The sequence below is a fragment of the Calypte anna genome, chromosome 4A (assembly GCF_003957555.1).
Source record: "Calypte anna isolate BGI_N300 chromosome 4A, bCalAnn1_v1.p, whole genome shotgun sequence".
Lineage (NCBI taxonomy): Eukaryota > Metazoa > Chordata > Aves > Apodiformes > Trochilidae > Calypte > Calypte anna.
Genome location: NC_044248.1, coordinates 19,542,423 through 19,567,782, shown reverse-complemented (window position 1 = coordinate 19,567,782; position 25,360 = coordinate 19,542,423). Strand labels below are relative to the sequence as shown.

The following is a 25,360-nucleotide window of genomic DNA, read 5'->3' as shown; positions in this document are numbered from 1 at the left end:
CTTCAGTTTGAACACATTCGCTTGAAATTTGCTGCATGATGCTGTCCAGGGAAGCAGGATTTTTTCTCGGGATGCAGCGATTCGCCGGTTTCTGAGCTTATTGCAGAAGAAAAAATAATCTTTAAACTGAGGGGATTTTTTTTCTTTTTCTTTTTTTTTTTTTTCTGTCTCGTTGCCAGAGGACGAGAATTTCTTTCACCAGAGAAGAATCACCTGTCGCTTTAATCCTCAAGGGAGTTATTTTTAAAAGAAAAAATTAAAAGAAAAGTGAAATATTTATTTTATTTATTTTAACCGGTGGAGGCGTGATCGCAAGAGAATGAAGCTGAAGAGAGCTGCCAGGGTTTGGAGGACAAGGCTGAGTTTAGGCTGGAAACTGAGAGACTAGATTCCCCCTCCCTTTTTTTTTTTTTTCTTTTTTTTTTTTTTTTTTCTTCCCCCTCTTTATTTATTTATTTGACACAACTTCCCTAGTTCCCCCTTCGCTCCGCTCAGTTTCGCTCTATGGACATATCAGCGAACCTGGACACGGAGGAGCTCAAGGTAGGCGACCCGCCGGGTACCGTAATTAAGGTTCGGGTTGGATCCCGTCCTGCCCTCTCCGCTGCCTGGCCGCGGGGGCGGGGGTTGCGCGGGGCGGTGCGCGGGGTTCCCGCAGCCCCGGGCGGCGGGCGCGGAGCTGGGGGCAGCCGCCCTGCGGTGGGGGGAAGCGCTGTAGGGCAGCTGCCAGAGCCGAGCGCCGCTTCCCCCTCCGCCTGCGCGGCCGTGAGCATCGTCATAGTAGTATTAATAATAATGATGATGAGGGTGATGATGATGGTCATGATGGTGGTGATGATGGTGCTGCCCGTGCGCTCTCGGCGTTGCATCAGCACTGGGGGCAGCGCCGGACACAGCAGTAATCCCGCTCTGGGAGGCGGCGGCAGCGGAGCGGCGGGTTCCCCGGCAGAAGTTGCCTCTGAAGCCTTTCTCGCCTGGGCATCTTCTCTCCTTCCTCCTCCTCCTCTCTTCCCCGCCGAGAGCGAGGGGAACACCCCCACATCCCCCACACTATCCCCACCCCGCCTCGCTGCCAGCCGCCGGACCGGCGCCCCGGTGCCCTCCCCGAGCCGAGGAAGCGGCGAAGGGGTACGGGGCAGGGGGCGCCGGGTTGCCCTCCGGTTCCGGGGACGCTTGGACAATAAAACTTTGCATTTAGGACGATGCAAGTGCGAGGATTCCACCCCCCCGACCGAGCTCTGGCTCCCTCCCTGCTGAAGGAGCATGCCTGAGAGGGCTGAGCATGCTCCTTTGCGGGGATGGAGAGCCTGCCCACACCTGCTATTAGTCCCCTACCCTGAGAGAAAATGGGCCATAATAATAATAATATAAATATCCATCTATATCATGCTAAAGAGGGAGGGGCGGGGGATGCAGCGGGAAGGGGGAACGGGCGCATAGGGCGAGCGGGCAGGAAGCGAGCGACGGCCAAGCCGGAGCCGGAGGGGCGGGGGAGGGGGACACCCACCCCGCCGCGGGGGTGGCGGAGGTATCTCTGGAAAGCTGAGGAAGCCGCGGGGGAACGGGAACGTAGCCCTCCCCTCTTTCGGCCGAACGCACAGCCATCCTCGGGACAACCACCCGGGGCTCAGGCATCCCCGCGACTGAGGAAGGCTCTCCGTTGGGGAAGGAAACTCCGGAGGGCACTGAAGTGCTACCGTGGACTCTCTGACAAGCTAGATCTCAAACTTGTCTGTAAAACGTGAATGAAAAAACAGTGTCACCCCCACTATGCCCCCCGCCTCCGCCCCATCCATGCTTATAACTGCTATAATCCCCCTAAGGAAAGGCACACCAGAACTGTAGCACCGCTTGGGTATTTGACTTGACAGAAAAGCAGGACGGAGAAGATATTAAAACAATTGCTTGAGAACCACTTATCTTCATAGAGCTTCAAGTACTCAAGCCTCAAATGCTGCCTGACAGAGCTGGGGAGTCCTCTCCCTCCTTCCTCAGCCTTTCCAAGACTTATAGGAGATAGCTGGTGTGGGAAAGACAGGACCTAAGTCTTACAATCAAGGGTGGAAAAAAGAAGTTTTATTTCGACGGATTATTTTTAAAGTGTCTTTAAAGAAAATATGTTTATGCTGAAAGGGGACAGCACTTGGCAGGAATTGTCCTTAAAGCCTGAGCGTCACGTCCCGCTGTGAGCAGGGCATCCGGGCGCGGCGCTGGTTTAGGGGAAGGGGCTTCCATTAATTTCGCAGGCATCTGCGATGCAATTAGAGACTTCTGTTGCAGTGTGTACAGGCTGAGCGACCTTGAGAAAAGCAGCACAGTTGAGAAGCGGCACCGCTCCTAAGCATCAGCACTTTCATCTCTCTCTCTCTCTCTTTTTAAATTTCTTTTTGTCCCCTTCCTCTCGTAAGAATGAGAAGAGCTTCAAGAGGAGGAATTTCTGTAGATGCTGTTTAGAATTCGAGCGGCTGTTTGGGACGAGCACAGTGCTTTCCATGGCTGTGCCCGGTGCTTACTGACGCGTGGCTGCTGGGCCGAGGCTGCCGGTATCAGCCGGGCGCGGGTGCGGGCGCTGCCCGGGGCGGCCGCCGGCAGGGGGTGGTGCGGGCCCGGCCGCCAGCACGGCGTCTTCGCGTCCGGAGGGAGCATCCCCATCCTCCCAGGGGCTCCTGGTGCCGAAGAGGCATGCGAAGCAGTCCTGTATCTTGCACTGGCAGCCTGGGATTCTCCCGCAGTACGAATCGTCCAATCGCTTTCGCACCAGCAGGGATACAAGGGAGGCAAAGCTCCTGGGGTCTAAATGGGTTTTCAAGCTGCAGTGGGGTACAGTAAAGACCAGCTCCATCACTGCTCTGGTGAAAAACTTAATTTATGTCTAGACTCAGGAGACCTTAAGTGGTTTCACCTCTCCACTCCTCCCTTGGGCCAAGACAGTCCCTTGCCAGAGTAAAGATACAGCACTGGACCATACAGTTTTGCAGTTGTAGCTCCTCAGGTGATGTGTGAGGTTTCTCCCACATCGTACTGCACGGAGGGGTCAGATATGGAAGCAGGGTGCATTAATTTGAAACCTGTGAGTTACTTATCACACTGATTGTACTGAATTCAGAATTACATATATAATGATTCTGAGCAAGTACTGTGTGTGCAACACCTGCTAATGTGGGTAGGTGTGCTTCCCCTTTGGGGAAGCCTGAATTCCTGATGAAACAGATCAGTACTGAGAAACTACTCATCCCGAGATTTTGAGGTGTTCTGGTTTTTCCTTTGATCTGACTCATCTTCTGTCTCAGATGCATACATGAACTTTCCTCTGGCTTTTTTATTCACAAGCCTGTGGGGCTTCTGTTCTAAAGGAGTGGAGCTGGAAACACAGATGAAATAATTCTGTTGTAGACACTGCAGTCTGGGTTTGGTGTTGTGAAGTATTTTCTGTTACCTAAGGCATATGTGGTTGTCTGTGCCTACGTTTTTGAACATAAATGAAGCTGTATCACTATCTTAACTATTTTATAGGGCTGTGTAATTTCCATATGAGTATAAAATATGATCAGTTAACTTAAAAACTTTACATTTAATGTTCTCAAAACTTGTGATGATTTTTATGTAAATGGTTGAAATGGTGTAAGTTTGGTTTGCAGAGAGTGCCTTTGTGTTTGCTGGACCACTGTTGACTTATGATTGTCATTAACCCTGGATGGATGGGTCATTAGAGATTTTATCCCTCACAGTTGTCCAGTGGTTTGGAATACAATTTGTTTAGCATACACTGCGGACATTTTCCTTATGTTTGTTTACTATCAAACTGTGTATGGTCTTAGATAGTGGGACATAGTATTTCTTGTAGTCTCTAAAGCACTAATACTTTATTGAAGCAAGTTGGTTTGTAATTGAAGATATGAGAATGGTGAGATTATTATCATGATCAAGTTAAAAACACCCTGTAAACAATTTATTAATACTTGAGGATGCTGGTTCAGCAAGAATTTTTCGTCCCAGTCCCACAGTATTATTTGTAATACTATGCTTAAGTGTCTCAAAATTACCACTTTTAATATGCAAAAATCGTTAAAACACTGCACACTATTTCCAAATCATCTTACAAACATTAGCTGAATTTCTTTATTCAGTTCATGAGAAAAGAGTTGTAATCCAGGTACGGTTTTGCATTTCTTCTTGATGTAAAACTGTTTACTTAGCATCTTCATGAAACTGATCACAGATGAGGTTTTGCGATAATAGTCTTCCAATGTGACTTATGTAATTTATGAAATACTTGATAAATTCAAGCAAGGAAACCACAAATGTTTAAATAGGAGGTTGATTAAGTAATTTTGTGGTTCTTAAACATGATAAATCACTTAATTGTTTAAATTAACAGGAGAATTAATACTCAGAAAAAATATTTTAAAATTTTAAAATTTATTTAATTTTATTACTATTTTCATTTTAAAGAAGGAGCCAGAGAAACTCAAGTGCTTGGTGTGGTGTGGGAGGACTTTTGATGAGACTCAGTAGGTGGTTTTATTTCTGTTTTAAGTTAGTCATTCCGTAACGAAAAGCATAGTACTCTTAACAGTCAACATATTCTTATGAAAGTCCATTTATTCTCTGCTTGGAATATGACCATCTTGGTGTGGATATTAAGGGATTTGTCTGTTTAATGCACAACTTGTTCTTTCCTGCACTTCTCTACCTACCTCCCTTCAAGAAACTGTCATGGTTTACTAGGACCCTATCAGCAATACTCAATGAAGACAATTAACCTTTGCATTCACAGTCAGAATTCAGCCTTTAAACCATTCTTCATGAAAGGTCAAGCTGAAATGGTTTTAAAGTAATATACTTGCAAATGCCTTTTCTCTGTGTTCCTGTTGTGCTGTTTCCTCTCTGTCTCCCAGTATGTATAAGAAGGACTAGTCATAGTCCAGGAGGCTGGAGAGAATTCTATGCATAAGATATAGCTGTTCAGCAGGCACAGAAAAAAGGTCAAGACAGCAGCAGTGCTCTCACCGTACACTTTAGAAATCATTCCTGCACTGTCACTATCAAGAAACAGTAGTAACCTGTGGCCGAGCTTTTTGACATTGTGTGTTACAGCTTAGCTAAGCTCAACACTCTTTAAATGGAAAATACATCAAAATCTAAAGGCTTGGTTAAAAGGAAAAAAAAAACACTTTATCTTCCTGTTCTCCATGGCTTTTGGGATAAATTTTGTTGTGTTTTCCTCTGCCACTGTATTCTGTAGTTTGCAACAATAAGCGTAAGAGATTTGCATAAAGGTTAACAACACATTTCTTTCTTCCTGAAGTGAAAGAGGTTTGTGTGTGATGCTACTGTAAGCTGGGTTTTTTCCTATGGATCTGAATGTAAGACTTGGAGACAATGTCTTACTCATGCTGGAGCCTTTCAAAGAAAAATAATGGGAAGACTTATTTGGGAGTCTTAGTCCATGCTTTCTTTCTCTTAACCTTTGGGAGATTGATATTGCCGTAGTTCCTGATTAGGCCATGAGCAAGCCTGTAGAGTCTTATGGCAGAAATGTCACGAGAGACTTTTCCTCTGAAGTAATTTTGCCTTGTGCTATTTTATGCAAACTTTTGAAGTCCAAGTCCAGCCTAGTTGTTCCTGTGTTCTTTCAGGACGCAGCATTCCAAAGGACAAAGACAAAAGACTCAAATACAAAAAAACAGTTACACTGTTTTCTCACTGTGACATGAAAATTCCAGGGGCCTCTCCTGGGGTAAGCACACAAAAGAAGAGTGGAGAACATGACTTAGAATTTGTACCATTATCTTTATTTTTAAATACTCTGTATGTTTAAAGGGTCAGAATTACTTAAAAGTACCTGAATGAAGTTTGAAATTTATCTACTAAGTCATCCTGTCCTTTGCTGACTCTATGTTAGATTTTTACTCTTTGTTTCACACCAAAACCCATCTTTGAAGAAGGATGTTGTGAGATTGCTGTCCATGTGTACTGGGGTTTTGTTCTGTGCCTCAAGAAGGAATGTCTGTTGGCATTCACTGCCACAGCAGTGAGAGACACAAAATGTGAGGCTTTATTCTCAGTTAGCAGTATTACTGCAGCTAATCATGCAGGGCCAGATTTACAGAGGTACCAAGAAAGTCAAAGCAAGCTGTTGTGTTCAACAACTTTAATAAAAGAAAATGTTCTCTCTGTACCTCTCTTCTTCTACTTCTGGATAACATTAAGTGTGATCCTGTGATGTAGCTGTGCTTGAAAAGGACTGTATGAGGACTGAGAATCTTCCTGCAATTTTAAATTAGCAGTACTATGTTAAATCAGTATCTAAAAATCAGTGCCACAAGTAGTGAGGCATAAAAATCCGGCCTGTAGCCATATTTCTTGGTTTTATCAGTCCTCCTCAGTTCATCTGGACAGCATAGTCCGGAATTTATAGATTCCACCTTTCTGCTTCTACAGCTCTTGAACAGAGAAATTATGTTAGTAAACAGAGACCACCACGACTGAAAAAACATTTCCTTTCCAGCTGCTAAGATGATAATTCTGTTAATGAAAGCATATAAACAGAAAACACAGTTCCTTTGAATTTTTGCTTTCTGACAGCATTGTTCTTTGTAATGTGATTTGTAATGTGAGTATAGAAATGTATTGTTACAGTCTTACAGATTCTTAAAGATTCTGCATAATGTTTTAGGTTCAATCTTTTGCATCGGGATAGAAGGGGAAGATTGTTGAATCAGATCCCCACATGCATTTTCACTGTTTTTGCTTTTTGCGATCAGTGTTGATCATATTTGTCCTTCTCAGTTATGTAGGTCAACTTCTACTCAAAAATGTTAATAAGGAATTTTGAGTTTGATTCAGAAAAGGGGAAAAACTTGCAAGCTTGCTAACATAAGCAATGCAATTAGCCTGGTTTAGTGGGTACATGGCACAATAGCTCTTAAAAATCAGTACATTTTAATTCAGGAAAACCTTCATGGAAAATCACATTAACCTAAAATAGCAAATTTATTTGATTGGTGCATTGACAGTTTATATTGTGGTGTGTTGAGACTTGAAACTGAGGAAAAATGCCATAAACCACTGAAATTACAGGTACTGTTCTTTCGAAGTGAAGTTATTCAGTAATGCTAAATTATATTATTTCCAGTTAAAGCTAGTCCACATGCTCAAAGCACTCCATAAACATCTCTGCCCTTTAACTAGTTCAAGACAAGTAAATGAACTGTGTTAGAGGAAGGTTTCCCATTTGCTCAGTGTAGAGTTGCATTTAACAAATGACCATTATACATAAAACAAGCAAAACTTGTTAAAATTAAAAAATGACTTGAGGCTTTGCTGCTTTGTAAGCTAGTATGTTTCTGCACACACATCAACAAAGATGACAAAAGTTGAGGCAATCTAAAATTTCAGGAGTTACTTATAATGAGGAGAGTCAGGTAAATCTAGCCTCAGAATCTGGGATTTACCAAGCTTTCCATGTAAAGCTTTATGTTGAAAAGGATGTTGAATCTGACCTCAGAGAGGTGCCTAGTGGCACACAACCAGCCTGCATTCTGTGTGCTGAGAGGGATTCAGGGCTGGGATGTCCCCTCTACTCCATCTTTCTGGCTGTGCTTGTGGCTTGGGTATAAATGTGGTTTGGCTGTAAGTACCTTTGGAAGTAGTTGAGCCATTAAGAGGCTCAAAATAAGAGCTGGAAGTGTTGTGTTTTCCAGGAACTTCCATTATTTTGTTTGGGAGCTGCTACAAGGAAGGTGTCTCCAGTGCAACAGAGGCTTAGTCCTGGAAGGCAATCTACCAATACCCTACTTCACCCACCAGGCACTGAGCATTTGCAGACGCCTCAGTTCTCCCTACTACTCCTGCTTAAGCACACACTGCTAATGATTAGCACACTGGTTTGCATGCTTCCTATCCAGACCTAGAGGAGTATGTTGGGATTTATCCTGCTTAGGGACATTGATAGTAATCTACCAGAGATGTTGAATTCTGCAGACTGATACAATCACGGTCCTCAAAGGGTGAATTCTTTGTTGGTATGAGTTCAGCACACAGTAGTAGCCCTAATGGCTTTCATTTGATAAGTGGCCAAACAAGGTAAAAGTTCCTGTCTTCCCTTTAATTGGATTTTTTACTATTAGCTTAAACTGCATATATTTTTACCAGTAATAGACCATTGTAGCACAACTAATAAGGCTTGTTTCTATTTTGAAGAGGAAACAGAGCCAATTTTCATTACTCAAAGTGATTGCTTGGTCATTGTAGACCAGTAGAACATTTAAGCAGAGAGATTGCTGTCAAGGTTTTAAGGCTTTAACAGGTATATAAGATTTTCAGTCTACTTTTTTTTTTTTTTTTTTTTTTTTTTGCGCATGGTAGTTTTTCTTGGCTAATTTAGGAGTTTCCCTGCAGAGCAGGCTGGCTGTTGTCAATCCTGTTCACCAGGTAATAGATGTGTGAGGAAGGAAGTTGAATGACCTACTCCTCAACAAGCGGCAGAGAGCATTTCAGAATGCATTAAAAAGAAGTTTTTCCAAGAAGATGACTTAGCCTTAAAGCTGAAACTCATGACATCATTTATTACATTCAATAGTTTGAAAATTAGTTGTGAATAAGTACAAACTAGGAACCACTCACTAAAATGTCACTTTTCCAAAACGTCACAAAACCCTAATCTGCTCTGAAGTTTAGAAGAGTTCAGGCAAATAAGAAAAAGACAAAAATTGGGACTAAGATCCATCTGTGCTTTGTTTTGCTTGAGTCATCACCAACAGATGGCAAATACTCTGAAGAAATCATCCAGCTGAGTTACTCAGTTTGTGGGGTAGCTAAGGAATCTGCCCTCCTTCTAACCTCATACTCTTTGCCACAAACTCAGTTTCCTTTGGAGGTTCACACAAGTTCCAGTGTGCAGAGTTCTGCACAATTATGCCTTCAGAGACAGTACCTGCTATGTAAATATTTGTAATAATTATCTTCCCCATTATTTCTTCTGAAATATTAGGTTCCAGTGCTAGCAGAAAGCTGCCTAGCTGTGTCAGACTTCATAGGCGGTTGCCAAAATAGCTTGCAACAAGCTGATATTGACTGTCACCTCCTGTAGGACTCAAGTTGACATCTACTATTTCAGATACACTTCAGTTTAGAAATATTCTGCATGCCATTTCTCAATGACTTCTGCAATTGGGCAGACATGAGATGAATGCAAAAAGTCTCTATTGAGTAGACTCATGTTCCCACTTAATCTTCATGCAGAGAAAATTATTATTCCATTTCATCAATGTTTTATTAGATTTTCCTGAAAAAATTGGCAAAAGAATATCATTCTTCAGAGAATAGCAAGTTAGTTAGTGTGTGCTGTTTCCCCAGTGCTGGCATTGACATTTTCATTTCTGTAAGTGTATCATATTTTCAGGGGAGTGAGATACTATTTTTAGAATTGATCTCGTACCTTCCTTCTTTTTTCCCCCAACTCATTATCAGGTGCAAGTGAGTATGTGATTGGAAAATGATCTGTTTGCCCAGAAGAGCCCTCTACCTAGTTAAGCTCTCTATTTTGTTCAGTACTAATTTAGATGAGGTAGATAATATTCACTCCGTGTAAATATGTCATCTACTCAGTCTACCGAGACCACTTGTGTTATTGCTTAACAAAATTATGGATGTGCAAGTAGTGTCTCTGTGTCTCATGATAAAATTTCCATCATACTGCTGACAGGTATAAACCAGAAGGTATTCCTTGCCAAGGTGTCATCTCTCCTATTGAACTTGGACTTTGTTAGCTTTGATCAGTGAGTGAATGTATCTGGTAGGCAGCAAACTGCAGCATGATGAGCAGAGTGCAGGAGGAGCGCCTAGGAGAGCTGCACTGAAGCCTAACACCTGAGATGTCAAGAATTGTAGATTATATTGCATGGAATTCATTTCAGTTTGAGGCATATGCTGCTGCATCAGATTACAGTGCTGTTATTTTGTAACAGACATAGCTTGCCAACACAGTTTTAGAATAGCCAAGTGCAATGTTGAAAGGGAAGGCTGAGTGGTGCATTAACAAAGATGAGAGCACTGTGATCATGTGCTGAGCTGGTAGTAAACTGAATCCAAATGTCTGTAGGGCTGTCTGCACTGTTCTTCATGCAGGTGCCTCCTTGAGGTATCCTAATTATTCACATATTAGGACTATGTTTTTTAATTTTTTAAAAAATGAGTCTTTTGTGCTAATATTACCATTCAGTAAATGGTCTGTGCATGGCATGTTCAATATTTAAATATGTGTTAAAAAAAAGCCCAAACCAAAACCAAACAGAACTTTTATTTCTCTAGGTATTAGAAAACTCAAGTGACTATTCAAAAACTTGAAGGAAACACGTGTCTCTGGGTGGGGCCTTTGGCACAGCAGGTGATTGGAGTAGGAGAATCTGAGAACCTGTGGTAGCAGTGAGTGTTGCTATTGTCGAATGAGTTGGATGGTGTTAAGACAGATACTGTCATATTGTTACCACTGAGTTGATATGGGATGTGTTTTATTGTTTTCTGATCTAAGCATAGGACCAAAACTTGTGCCTCTGCCTACTGCAAGTTTACCCTAAAGATGTGAATGGGACCCATTTCACTTAGCTTTCACTGTATTATTTTAAGGAAAACCTATCCTCTTCTGTAAAACAGTTTTACTTTCTTGTATCTTGTGATACCAAACAATTTAATTGTTTGCTGTCTGACCCTTGAATAAAGATCTGGCAGTACTAGCAGAGACTAGCAGTTACAGGTATCAGTATTATTTCCACCTCTGGAGAAGATAGCTTGTCTGCTCTTGTAATGAATAAATAGACTTACATTTTTCTTACAATGATACTATGATTTTTCTTTAAAACAGAAGTCTACTTAACTTGTAATTTCTGTAACACTGTCATCACATCTTTGTCTATGTGCATAAGAAGACTCATTTACTTTTTGAACTATGAATTTTTAATGACTTATCACAATGCCAAAATATTCTATAGCAGTGATACATTAATACTTTCTGCATCTTCACATGACTCCCTCCTGATAAAGTCAGTAGCATGAAAAGGAAGAGAATAGGAGCAGATGTCAAGATGCAAGTTTAGTGGAAGAAGCCAGTGTGAGCCAACTTAAGGTGCCTTCCACTGTCTTACCCAAGTCAGTTCTATACAGTTCTGTGCTTTTCTCTCACCCTTATCTGACCTGACAGCAAGTTGCACAGATTGTGCCTACATTTTCTAGTAATGATAAACTGCCATAATTTTTAATTTTAGAGGGTACAAACACTATAAGCCACAATCTGAAATGCTGATTGATCAGCAGCAGCACAGAGGCAGTGAGTGCTGCTGGAGGGCTGGTGGTAGCTGGGGCATCCTGAGTTGGATTGAAACTCCCAAAACAGAAGGGGGTACCACAGTGTTAGTGCTCCTTCTGCATATAATATTTTTCAGAGTCTGTGAATGCTGTGAGTTGCCCCTATTCATATTCCAGAATTTGTCCCAAGAATCATGTCATAAGGGCAGATGGGTAGTACATATTTTACACAAATTGCTTGCTTTCTGGTTATTATGTTAATTTTGTTTCTAGCTTCTTTTATTATTATTGTTAGATATCTGGTTTAAATAAAGAACTCTGAAAGTTCCCACATTTCTATTTTGGTCTTGTAAGGTACAACAAAAATTTAAAAAACGTTGAATTTTTGCTACGAAAAGAGTATTTTTGACATGAGGAAATTAAATACTTATTTCCTCTTCAGGTGAAAGCCCGGTTTCCCTCACCTTGCAATGATTTGGTGCTCACTCATGTCTTTTTGCCCCAGTGACATAGAAAGAATTGTTCTTTTTAAAGGAATTTTTTGGAAACAGATTTAAATGTAATTCTATAGCACAAAACATGAAGCCCAAGAAACAAAAGTTAAACTTTTAAGACAATCAATTTTATTCTGTGATTGATTCTGCTGTCTGCTGGAATAAAGTTAAATGTAGTTGGAAACTTATAAAAAGTCCAGTTCAAAAGGCCTTGTCAACTGTAAGTAAAGAAGACCACACCTTTCAAGAGCCAGGTGTTCTACTTATCTTAGATCAGTAAGGTTTGTGCTCTAAACATCTGCTCAGAAGTTTTTACAAAAAGTGATTTGAACGAAGGGAAGGAAATGCTATATTCCTGTACTGCAAAACAATCCTGTTTTTTGAATTTCTGAACTGCCTCAGCCAGAATACAAAGGATTCAGCTGTTCATCTCATAGGGAGCTGAGAGATGCCTTTGTGTAAAAGTTGAACTGGAATTAATCTGGATGTCTTTATGATTGTTATTACACTTCAGTAAAACTAATCCTTATAGTCATATCACAATTAGGTCTAATGACAGACACAATCCCTGCTTTTTATTAAAACAGTACCCTCTGTGAACCTTTCAGGGGAAGAGGAGACAGGAGAAGGAAGGTTCACCTGTCTCCTCAGTTTATTCTATTTTAAATTAGAGCACATCAAAATAACATGGGGGGGGTTGTTGGTTTGGGTTGGTTGGTTTTGTGGTTTTCTTTTTTTTTCATATACCTTTTAAAAAAATACCTTTTATAAGAGAAGTAAAATTGTTATGCATCCTTCACTTGCAGTCTATGTCAGGATGTGTTTGATAGGTAGTTTGCTTTAATTGGTACCTTCTTCTGAAAAAAAAAAAACCTATCAAAAACCCTAGAGCTTTGAATTTTCACAGGCCAGGGCTAAGAGTGAAATGGCAGTGCTGTTTATTGGTATCACTCAGGTGCTACTAACATCATTTCAATACCAAAGGTTAATAATCTCATCATCAGTAGCTCTGGAAAGAGACCTGGCTGCCTAAAGGCAACTTAAACACTTGAGATAAGTCCATCAGTGTACACCTAAAAATATGCATGGAGGGATGTGGTTTGCATACATTACAGCCTTGTTTTTTCTTTCTAACCTGTGAGATCTTGACTTCTTTTGTTTGCTTATTCAGATATGTGGGCACAGGTGTGTTTGAAGAGCATGGGTCTGCTTGTTGCTAGTCACTGGGTAAAGACAGCAAGTTTCTAGGGGAAGAACAGGGCACAGAGGAGTTGCCTCCCAGTCAAAATTCTGCACTTCTTATGCTAGCTTTAAAACATCTCTTTAACAAGGCTATTTGTCCAGTGATAGGGGAATGCTGATGAATTGAAAATGTAAATGTCAGATCAGGCAACTGAGACAGACTGGCCTGAGAGGTTAGAAGGTGAGCCCAATTTCCCACTTTTACATTTTGCAATATCAGAACTGATAGGCTGTAACATTTCAAGAGGCTGAGGGCACAGTAGAAAGCAAACCAGAGAGATGTCTGTAAAGCCATCTCAGTTCTCTTGGGACCAATGCTCCAGATCATGGCTAAATAGATGTCTGACCAGCAGTGAACAGTTTTGACAGGGCTGTATGAAGAAAGACATCTGTAGAACTTAACCTTTTTTTCTTTAATTAAAATGCCTATTATGAGTTCCAAGTGTATTTTTATTTCTGTTTCATGAAATGAAGTGTCAGTGGTGCAGGGAAGAACCTGCTGTCACTTGACACTCTTACACTTTTTGCCCAGAATAAGCTATGATTAGATTTTTTATGTAGTTAATGTCCATATATTCTGGTAGAGAAAGTATTTCTGTTTATGGACATTGACTAAATAAGGAAAAGTGTTTTTTCATAGACCTCTGCTTTGACTGTCAGCCTCAGAGACTAAATAGCTCTGAACTTTTTAAGTAATGTGAAGAATAAGGCTTGTGGAAGTTAATATATTTATGCATTGACTCCTGGAAAGCAGTCGAGCAAACTTGATTCTAGGTGTGATTTAGATTTGAATGAGTTCAGGAAGGCTGTATTTCTCTTGAAATAGCACATTTCTCTTGGAACTTTTCTTAACAGTTATTTTAAAAGACTATCTCTATCTAGCTAGGCCCAATAATTAATACTGCTGCAAAATGTCAGTGAAGAAAAATTGCTGGTGGCAAAAAAAATTCACAGGTTATCAGCTCTGGGGCTTCCTTTAGTTCCTTCATTGATGGGATACATGTATGGCTGCCTGTACCTTTTCCTGAAGAAGTGGAATGGAATAAGGAGACCCATGTGAGGTGACCATCAGGTGGGTCATGCCTCCATTGTGACTGTTTAAGATGTTTGTGGAGTCAGTGGCTACCTTCCTTGCCTGCTTTTTGCCCAAGTCCCTCCAACCACTGAGGCTTCTTTGGCATGGAAATTAACATTAAAGCTAGTAAATTGCATCACATTTTTAGGAAATTTAAAAATTTGCTTCTGGGAGACTTTTGTTTCCTATCTTCTCTAAAAGAGGCAAGATCTGCATTAGACATCTGCTTTAGCTGCACAAATAAAAGAGAAGATGATGTGCTGCTTTCCAAATATATAAACAGTAAAATGCTTCAACATCTTAGAGCTGATATGAATAAAGAGAACTGAATGTAATAAAGATAATACAAGATCTTTGATTCTGTTTATTTTCTATCGCCTTTTTAGCTTATCTCTTCTGAATTAGTTTTATAGCCTGTCAGTAGTTTTCAGAAAAAAAAACACATGAGTCAGACTTTTACTGGTTAGTTGGCTGAAACAGTGGGCTGTATTGCCTGAACCAAAGCCATCTTTTGTTTGGAATTCTGGTCTCTAAGTATATTACCTCAAACCTTTTGTAAGTAGTATGTATTAAAAAGTGTATATGTAATCTCATATGTGTATACTACTTTTATAGGCCTGCATAAATTTGTTTCCTTGTTTTTAATTTTGAAACTTATTTTTTACAACAGTGCAAGAAGAAGTATGCTATTGTAGAATTACACTAGAATTACAAATTGGTTGGTTTGCATCTGATTGTAACAGTCTCATTAATTTCAGTAAAATAAGGAATATCTTGGTGAGATTTTTAGATTATGTTAATTTTCAAGTCTTAAAAATGTGAGCTATGTGTTCTGACATAATTGCCACAGAAGAAATATTCACAGAAGCAGGTGGGAAAAATTTTCTTGTGTTATAACCAGTGAGATAGGTGTCAGATTTGTGCTCATTGACCCTGTTGTTGTCTAGTGGCTTTCTTTACTACACACTCTCATTAACAGCAGCAAAAGTTCAATCAACAGATAGAACCAGGGCATTTGCGAGTCTAATTACTGTAGCAGTGTGCATGTGTGAATCTTCCCTTGGTCAATGTTTTCCAGAAGAGGCAGAGGGCTTGGTTTTGTATCCACCTTCCTTTCTGCAGCAATGTCAGGGACAGACTGACCCAAAGCAGCTCTGCTGAAAGCAGTGAGGTCTCCCGCTGAGCTATTTTCCCTGTATGATATCTGTAAAGAAAAGCAGTTCCTGTTGTTACCTTTCTCTGGCTCAGGTCCTTTAAAGCATCTTCCCTTTCTGCTTGGAGGTGTCTGAGTCTTCTTTAACAAGGTGATGGGGAACTGGTGTCAATGGTGGACATATTCTCCTTTGCTGGGAGTTTCAGCTCAGAAGATTAAGCTTCAGCTTAGCTTTAACTCAAAAAACCAAGCACAAGCATATATTTTACAGCTTACCAGTACTTACAGTGGCTGGAAGAAAACGTAGCCTAGTCATAAAAATAAGGGGCAGTGTTACAGCTTTTGCAGCCATGTAATCAAAAATAGCTTTTCTTTGCACTTGCAGCCTCTAACACACTGAACATAGATATTATGTCTCTCAGTTTCCAGCAAGCAAAACAAATGTTCTGCTTCAGCAAGTGAATCCAGCCGTGCTCATGATACATATACAGGCTATGTGTGTGAGAATTATACCAACAATTACTTCTCCAGAGTGATCTGCATGTAGATGACACTTGGAGCATTGAAAATGTATCACATAGCTAGGGAAACACAATAGGAATCTTTGTGAATGAAATAATTATATTTTAGCCAAGTTGGAACCAAACAATGTAGCCAGCTCTATGTCTTTATTCACATGTAAAAAGATAATTTACACATTGTAGTGTCTCCTTATCCAAAGAATTGTGCTGTAATATTGTAAGAAAGTTTTTGAACAGCTCTGTAGTAGCCATAGTTGGATGACAGCAGTATCATTAGTAGACTGTGTAAGTATTTCTAAAAATGTGCACATCCATCTTTTATTCCATTGTAACTTATCACACAGTTTTCACCTTTTACATGTTTCAAGAGAAATTAACTCTATTTGAAATACTCCTCAAGCCCAGTCAGCTGCATGCATGGCTCAGACAACTTCTCATGGGTGTGGGGTGGAAGTGACAACACGTGCTGCTCCAAGGTCCATATCTGCAGAAGAATGGTGGCACAAGGGGTGTTTCAGAGAAGAGCCAAAACATGGGGCAGGTTGTCACTCAAGGTCTTTTTTTCTGGTGAGCTGCGGGGGTGGGTAAGGCAACGAGAGGCATTTCTTCAGGATCTCCAATGTCCCCATCTGAAATACTGTTGATGAGGTCCTCCAGCAAAGGTTCTTAAACCTCTACATTTAAAAATCCTCTCATGAACAGTAACTGAATAAAAGAGAGCACATATATAACAGTTATCACATCCCCATGAATGCAAATCAAAAGAAATAGCCTTAAATACTTTTCCTGTCTTTATACGTGTCCCTGAGCATCATCCTGTGCCAATCCATTATTTATCTCATTTGCTGTGGCTGTTTTTGTGGTCTTAAATAGCTGAACAGCATTGCTTTAACACCTGCACCATCTCAGCTACCTTGAAACAGGAGCATCTTAAAAAATACCACCCAGTGAAAGTCTGAATAAGCTTGGCTTGTTTAATTTTGTAAAGAGACAGAAAATTGAGACTTGAATTGATAGAATGCAGAGTTACTTTGGTGTAGTGAAGGACTTCAGTGTAGTGAAGACGGGCATAATAATACCTGCTCAGGGCATGAAGATAAACATAGCCCCATCAGGCACACAGAATTATAAAAGAGAGCATGATTAGATGATGGGGTGAAGTTACCAGGAAAGAGATGAATTGTCAATCCCTTGATGTTTACAGGTTGAGACTGAATGCTTTTCAAGATGATTTGCCTTAGGCATTCATAAATTATGCTTGAGTCTAGTTTATGTTACCAGTTTAACATGAGTAAATAAGGTAAATGGGTGAAATAAACCTGTGACATTGAGAATAATCCGATTGTTAAGATATTAAGTATTTGAAAAAATGGAATGATCTCAAAGTCTCTGACTGAAACATTAACAAAATGAAGCAATGTTTTCAAGTGCCATAAACACATTTTCAAATGGGCTGTAGACTTTTTAGTAGTTATGTATGGAATAATTATTTTTCTCAGTTTTTATTTTGGATAAGGTTTTGTGAAAAGATCTTTTACATTTCTGAAAGTAATGTAGCCATCCCCAAATCAGTTGAAAGTATGTTCTATTGCATGCCATACAAATGGAAACCATGGCTTTAGTTTGATTTCATCTGTTGTGAAGCCCAACTTGGTGATTTTTTTCAGAAGAATTAGGTTGCACAAAGATTTAAGACACAGATTTGTAGACGTATAGATTTTTTAGAGATGCCTTTTGTAAAAAAAAAACATCTTTCATTTGGAAAATCAACCCCCCTGTCCTTTTATAATCTAATAGAAAGTATTTTCAAATGGTAATGCTATTTTAGGCAGAAATCTGGAGCACTGTATTTGCTGCCTGAAGATATAATTTAGGAGTTCTAATATATTCCCTAATTAAAAATATCATGCATGGTGGTGGCTTTATTATCTATCATCTGGACCATTGAATAAATTTGAAGAAAAGCAGAATTTGTAGGGACTTTCTCTTTTTACAAACAAATTATTTTTTAGTAAAAGAGATGATAATTTTTTTAGTAAGGACTTGCTGGACTTACTTTTAAACTTTTTGCTAAATACAGGTTATATCTCATATCTGCAAGAACTTAAAGGTTCACTTTAATGCCCTTTTAGTTTTGTGTTATGTTGGTGATACTTAATAAAGGTAAATAAATAGGAGACTGAGAACCAAAATAAATACCATTTTACAAGGTTTTTTTACAGATTTTTTTTACAATTTTTTGTAGGACTGAAGATAATTTTCAAAAATTTGAAAGAATTCATAGTACATAAAAATCAAAAGTGGTTTCTCTATAGTTATTTTTTGTTACACCAAGCCTACAAGTATAAAGTTTTGGTTCATGTGTATTCCAGGTTTTTGTTCATGTCAGTGGTGAGTGGAGTTAAGCAGCTACAGATTAAGGCTGCAGAGAGTGTGGTACACCCAGGGTGGGATCTGCAGGGCCCTATGCAGGCTCTGTGGATGGCCCAAAGACATAAATTAGGATGTTCTTCTACATAGCAAATATACTGGTAAATACTATGTAATGTAGAATATATATATGCATAAATAAGAATATAAATATGCATAAAAAGGACTATACCTTTCCAAAAATCTGTCCACTTTTTCAATTGTATTGGAATGGTCTATGAAAGATGTTGGGCTGTTTTTCCTTAAACATCCATGCATTTAGATACTACTGCTTTTGGTCTTCTTGGCATTCAGGTTCTACTTATATTTCATTAACACTAAATGACAAATGACTATTAATTATTAGTTTCTGGCTGAAGTGGTACAGGGTTAAAAAATTGAGATTCAGGACAAATAATTTGGAAATGTCTGAACCCTGGAACTGAGTGGTGCTGCAGTGGGTGAACAGCTTACCTGGGGAGATTTTCAGATTACCAAATTTCCTTATGCTTTACTAGAATTAAAATAAGTACTGGGTATGTATGTGTTCTCAAATATCTTTCTTATGGAAAACAGCATTATTTGTATTGTAAAAATTTCTACTAAATTAATTTTATGTTTTTATTGGGCTGTTATTAATGGTTTTTTATAGCATGCTACATCTGCACAACACTACAAAAATAAAAACCGTTATTTTTATAATATAAACAACTTTGTAATTATGTTTATGCAGCTGATTTCTAATTTTTATTCTTTCTAGCTGAAACCAGTGCAAGTTCCAAACTAATTCTTGCAGACTAATTGTTTGACTCATAGCAAGGCATTGTATTCATCAAATGCAGCATAAAATGTAAGGATTATGTAGGCAAAGCTCAAAGGTATGACAAAACTTGCTTATTTGTCTTAAAATTCTGAGCTGTTACACTTCATTAATTCTCTTTTATAGCACAGAATGTATCTGGAGTATTATACAGCTTTTTAAATTTTTCTATCTAACACATCCCAGAAATTGTATTTCCCTCATATTTGCTGAGTGTTGTCTCACAAAGAACTAATAAGATACAGTGAGAAGATAGTCTGATGCCCGGAATATGTTTATGGCCTATAAGTGCTTTGGTTTTTCTCAGCATGAATATTCTAATTCACATATTAATTGGTGTTCACATATCATCACTTTGTCATTAGGAATCCAGTTACTGCATTCAAGTACAATATTTGAAAGACTATCCCACCATATTTTCTGTTGGCACAGGGCATTTTTCCTCTCTGAAAAAAAAATAAAAAAAGAAAAGCCCATTCAGTCCTGGAGTGGAAATGCCAGTTATAAAAGGTTATACATATACATGTACAGCAATTTGTTTATAGTTTTTGTGCTAATGAAATTAAATAAAAAACTTCTCTAGATGCCTCTCAATTCCATTAATAAATAAAGCCTTTCCTTTGGAGAAAACCAGATTAAGCCATTTAGTGTTTTGTAACACAAGGTCATAAACAGCAGTTTTTTTCCTTCATGCTAGAGTAGTTTAATCCATTAATCCTTATGCAAAATGTAACTGTTTCTATTTGACAATCAAAGCAAGGCTTTGTTGTGCTCTTGTTCTCTTTCAATATACATCCGATTTATTATTCAATACATTTTGTCATTCATATTTTTTCTTTCTAAACTGTAAGTTTGCTGCTTGAAAATCCAGATGTATGTTCTAGATGATATGAGGGCAAACCAAGTTTTATTCTGGGCGGAAATTTTAAGCAGGTGTTTATTACATACAAATAAATGTCTTTGTATTTTGGATTTTTGTAATGGAATAGCTAAATATTACTGGTGAAGTTTTTGTTATTCATTAATAACATAATTAGACCAGCAGTCAAAACATCTTAATTGCAACTCTACATTCATTAAGCCCCCCACAATGCAGAATTGTGGTGGAAGATAACACCTGGGGGGGGGCGGGGGTGAAGTGCAAAGTTCTTGTATGATAGTTATGAAACCAAAGGAAGCTGGGATAATTGTCTCAGAATGCTGTAAAATGGTGTGTTCCTTATATAAAGTCAAAACGGATGAGGACATATCTGCAAGCACTTTGGAAGGGAGGTTTAAGATCTGAAACAATCTGGCTAATTGGTGATTTGGTCTGAAAAGCAGGATGCAGTTCAAGCAGGACAAATGCAAATTACTGCACTTCAGTAAGAATAATCAGCTGAGGAATGAAAGACAGAAACTGGCTAGCTAGGCAAAAGTTGCAGAAAAAAAATTCGGGATGTTTTATTGAAGGGAATACCAGTTGCCAAATTCATATTGTTGTGAGGCAAATAAGAAAAAAAGAAAAAAATCTGAACATCTGTTATCCTGGCTTGAGCAATTGCATTTCCAACAAAGTACTGGCCAGCTAAAGAGGCAGTAGAGAAAAGCATGGAGAATGATCATAGGTCCAGAAAACATTACATGAGGAAGAAAGAAATAATCTGCTTCCTTCATCCAGTGATAAGAAGTAATGAGATAATGGTGCAACAAGGGATTTGTAGAAATTAGGATATTTTTTCATCACTGGAGTTTTTTATGAACAGGTTACACACTGGCCTGTGAGGATGATTTTGGTGCAATTGATCGTGAATTAGGAGGAGGAAATATGAGTCACTCCCAGTTCTATTTATATAGTTAGTAAATATGGGTATAGCATGAGATGACAAAAAAAAGCAAGAGAATAAGCTTAAAAAGAAAGAGAATAAGCTTAAAAGAAGCAAACAAAATGTACTAGATACTTCCATGCTTTTTCTTTTATGTTTTTTAAGTCACAACCCTCCTTGAATAACTCTACCCTTTATACTCTGTACCTCTGACACTTACCCAGTCTTCAGCAAGTTACACCTTTTGAAATGTTGTAAGAAAACCTGTTATTTTGTAGTTTCCAAATTTTGTAGCTTTTTTTTTTTTTTTTTTCTTCTTTCACATTTATCAGTGGCAGCACAACAATATGTCCTTAGATGTGTGAAGAATTGGAGAAATTTCTCAATGTACTGCCTCCCAGGCCAAATGCCAGTGTTCTGGCAGGAATGTCCCATGCTTTTAACAATATTGCTATAAAATCCAAGTCCTGGCTCTCCTGAGTTTCTTTCAGTCAGCTGATTTATGTTTCTAATCAAAATGTATTGAGAGCAGAAAATGGAGCTGAGCACCTTCAAAAAAAGTGGAATACAATTGAAACGCCAAACATAGGGAAACCTTTCTAATCCTACAGTTTCCTTCAGATTGTATTACTTCAACATTTTATTCTTCCTTGAATATGTTTTTGACCTTCTTTGATTTTTTTCGGCTTTAGAAGGAAGTTGTTTCTTTGGCAAAATTACCTTGGGAAATTACTTTTTCCTATAGTCTACTGCAGTGTATTCAGATGGTACTCAGATCTAAGATTGCCTATAATTTAAAATACCAAAAATTCTAAAGACATGAAACAAATGAGGAGAATTTCTATTCAATATCTCAGATCCAGTAGTGACATATTAAACAACCCTCCTCAGTTCTTTATTTAACTCTATTCTTCAGGCTTACTGCATCTCTCTGATCCTTATTCTGTACCCCCTACATCTCTGAAACCAGAATTGTATCCCAGTACTCTGTCTCCTGTGCACTGCACACTCACATGTCCCCTGTTTTCTAAATCCTCTTTGTTCCATTGTGCTCAGGCAGCAGAGGAGGTTCTACAACTAAGTCCTTGTAACTGTTTCCCATGCCTTCTAGCATCTCCCATCACAGCTCTTCATGTATTTTGCTCCAGGAGCAACTTCTTCCACACAGCTATGATAAGCCCCTAGCAGAGAAAATACACTTGTCCAGTAAGCCTGTATAGAGAACATGAGCTTTAGAAGCACATTTCTATTAAAAAAAACCGAACAAACTGGAGTAAGGAAATAAAAAGTGTCACAGGATTTGGTGCTGCAGTGTAGGACTTCTGTGTTGTATCCACCAGGGAGCCAAATACGTTTTGCTTCAAGAGGAAGTGGGAGTACGGTATTAAGAAAAGAAAGAGAGATGAACCTTTTATAATACAGTTCCTCTGTTATGGAAGTCATAAATTAAAACACTTCACAAAACTGAATTTCTCATTCATGGCCTCTGTTCCCACAGATGGATGAAAAGTGGATAATTATAAGTGAGGAAGTAAGAAGACCTGGTGCTGTAAGTACCATTGCTGTGAGTCATGAGCCTGGAGGAAATTTCTTTATGGCAACTTGGTGTGTCTTACTCTATTCATGAAGTTATTTCTTCCACAGCAGTAATCAGCAGCATATTTGGTCAGCCTTGTTTCATATATATTCTTCCCTAGTACAGAAGATGATGTCGGCATGGAGATACCTTTCTTTGACGTTGGAGGCTGCTTTAACTGGTGATAACTATCAGACTTCATTTTCAGACCAACAAAAATGGTGAGAGATTGGGGAATGTCTCTGACAGAGCATTAGACTTAAGTCACTGACTAAGAAGTTCTTTCTTTAAAGGGGACCTGATCAGCAGGCCCATTATCACAAGCAATCTGCCCTCTTTGGCTACTTAAGTGTAATTTGCCAGGTGGTTGAAAACTTCATCATCTGTTAGAAACTGATTTTTTTTTAATTTTTTTTTTTTTATTTCTTGGAACAGACTGTCATATTTCTTTCCACAGTCACAGATACTAAGCTAGGCTTTCGTGGCAGGTATCCAAGTTCAAAAAATACCAATTCCTAGCCTATGAGAAATATTTTTCTCCTCTTCTGGAGAAGCACCAACTGCTGTTTGGTTTGTAATCTCTCTAGATGGTTTTAATTGTCTACAATTTTATCTCCAAGCGTGTCTGACTCAAAAGCATCGCTCTGGCTCCTGGTCCCAAATTCAGGAAATGTTTGAATTTCATGGAGGTTTCAGTACTAACTAACAGTACAGTATTACCTAACAGTACTTCTCTCATAAAGAGGTAGTAAGTTCCTTTCTTCACCCTGTGTAACCTTTCTAATTTAGTTATAGATTAAAAAATAAATGAAATTTCCAAGATATAATTTCAGTACAGTCTTCATTGAAATGATTTACAAATTGGAGTGTTTGATAATCTTGCTCTTTCTGGCAAGATTCTGAAAGGAAATGAATCAAGACAAAGCAAACTCTAGAGTGCCAAGTACATTGCATTCTTCTGTGGAGGCTTTTTGAACCCAAGGGTAATTCCCCAGACTGAACGCACACATTTTTCATGTGTCCCATATGTCACATTTTTTAAGCAGTTTGCCATATTTTTGTGTTTCTCCTTGTTTGTCTTCATGTAATTTGCTAACACTAGACAAATGACAGTGAGAGAAATTATTTCACAAATGTTCTGGTTTGTGTAGTCCCCCCATTTTTAGCTCTACATGGGTCATTGAGAAAGGCAGAGCAAAAAGAACCACAGCTTTGCATCTCCTTTTCTCAGTATAAGAATATATGCTTTTCTTTTTTTTTTTTTTTTTTTTTTGGCTAAAGCAGATCTTTAATGACATTCACTGTTGGCTTATTGGTATATTTGGAGCATCAGAAGCTCCACATGACCAGGCAGCTGCAGGGCAGGCACACTTGAGCAACAGTGAACAGTTTGACTTTTGTGTCAAACAGTTCATTGACTGCATAATTCAAGAAAGCCAGTGGAATATATGGCTGAATAACCAGGTGTCAAGACTTCATGGAAGTGTAAAATTCACATTTATTGGGATAAATGTGAAAAGACAGCAAATTGTAGAATTAAAATAACTTCTAGGGTTTAAATAGCTTGTAGAGATTACTTTGCACATTACAGTTGAAGAAATTTCTTATGCCTAATCTAGAAATCACAGATTTTAACTTTATCTTAATTATGTACTCAAATATTAATTCACTTAATGGATGAATTATAGGAAATAGAAGGAAAAAAATACTCCAAACAACAAGCTAAGTAGGTTGGAATATGTATATAGTATGTATATTGTGGAAAGAGATGAAAAGGCTGTTTTTATGACCATTGGTGATACAAACAGATTGTTTTTACCAGGAAGACAAATTTAGTGAATGATACTCTCACAAGAATTAGCAAATAAAACATAGATTTTCACAGAATCACAGAATCATCCAGGTTGGAAAGGACCTCTGAGATCATCAAGTCCAACTCTTAAAACCACTTTGGTTCCCAGACCATGGCACTGAGTGCCACATCCAGCCTCTTTTTAAAAACCTCCAGGGATGGAGAATCCACCACCTCCCTCGGCAGCCCATTCCAATGCCTGATCACCCTCTCTGTCAAGAATTTCTTCCTAATATCCAACCTAAACCTCCCCTGGCAGAGCTTAAGCCCATGCCCTCTTGTCTTACTGATATCTGCCTGGGAGAATAGATCAACCCCCCCGGCTCCAGCCTCCTTTCAGGGAGTTGTAGAGAGTGATGAGGTCTCCCGTGAGCCTCCTCTTCTCCAGACTGAACACCCCCAGCTCCCTCAGCCCTTCCTCCCAGGACTTGTGCTGGATCTCTTCACAGCCTCCTTGCTCTTCTCTGGACCTGCTCCAGCACCTCAATCTCCTTCCTGAACTGAGGGGCCCAGAACTGGACACAGGACTCAAGGTGTGGCCTCACCAGTGCTGAGTACAGGGGCAGGATCCCTTCCCTGGGCCTGTTGGCCACACTGTTCCTGATACAGGCCAGGATTTTGCAATGAATTATAAAATGAATCATGGAACTTGCTCTAGTTTCCATTCCTCAATGATAAAATAAAATTAGGAAACTGCAGAATAGCATGAATTCCTTAGTATCCATCTTTCTATGCTTAGCAAAAAGTAAACGTCCAGTTACTAAAAGATTTTTCCTCTTCCGTACTTTAAAGAAGGTGCTTTGAGTTCTTCACCTTATTTTAAGCCTGTAAGAGTACTTGCAAAATGACTAGAAACCTTTAAGCTTGAATGCTTGCATGAATTACATTGCTTCTGATTTGGCAATTTACTTCAATTATTCTTTTTAACATATTTTCAATGTAGTATGGAATCTTGTTAAATGTTGTCTGCCTAATACTACTGAAAGCTTGACTGGATTTTTTTTTCAGTTTGTTCAGTCACTGGCGAGACATTTCATTATCCTATCTTTTCTTAGAACAGGAAATGACTGGCATTAGCAGAAGTATTTTATTAAAGATGTTAGGAGTTT

General features: G+C 39.0%; 1 protein-coding gene across 1 annotated transcript in view; it reads left to right on the top strand.

Moving 5' to 3' along the window:
* The first annotated feature begins 421 nt into the window (after positions 1-421).
* The window catches only part of SGCZ (sarcoglycan zeta), a 406,404-nt gene continuing 381,465 nt past the window's right edge, over positions 422-25,360 (top strand). Inside the window, exon 1 of the mRNA XM_008491837.2 lies at positions 422-543. Coding sequence (XP_008490059.1) covers positions 505-543 — 39 coding nt within the window. The 5' untranslated portion in view covers positions 422-504. The remainder of the gene's footprint in view (positions 544-25,360) is intronic.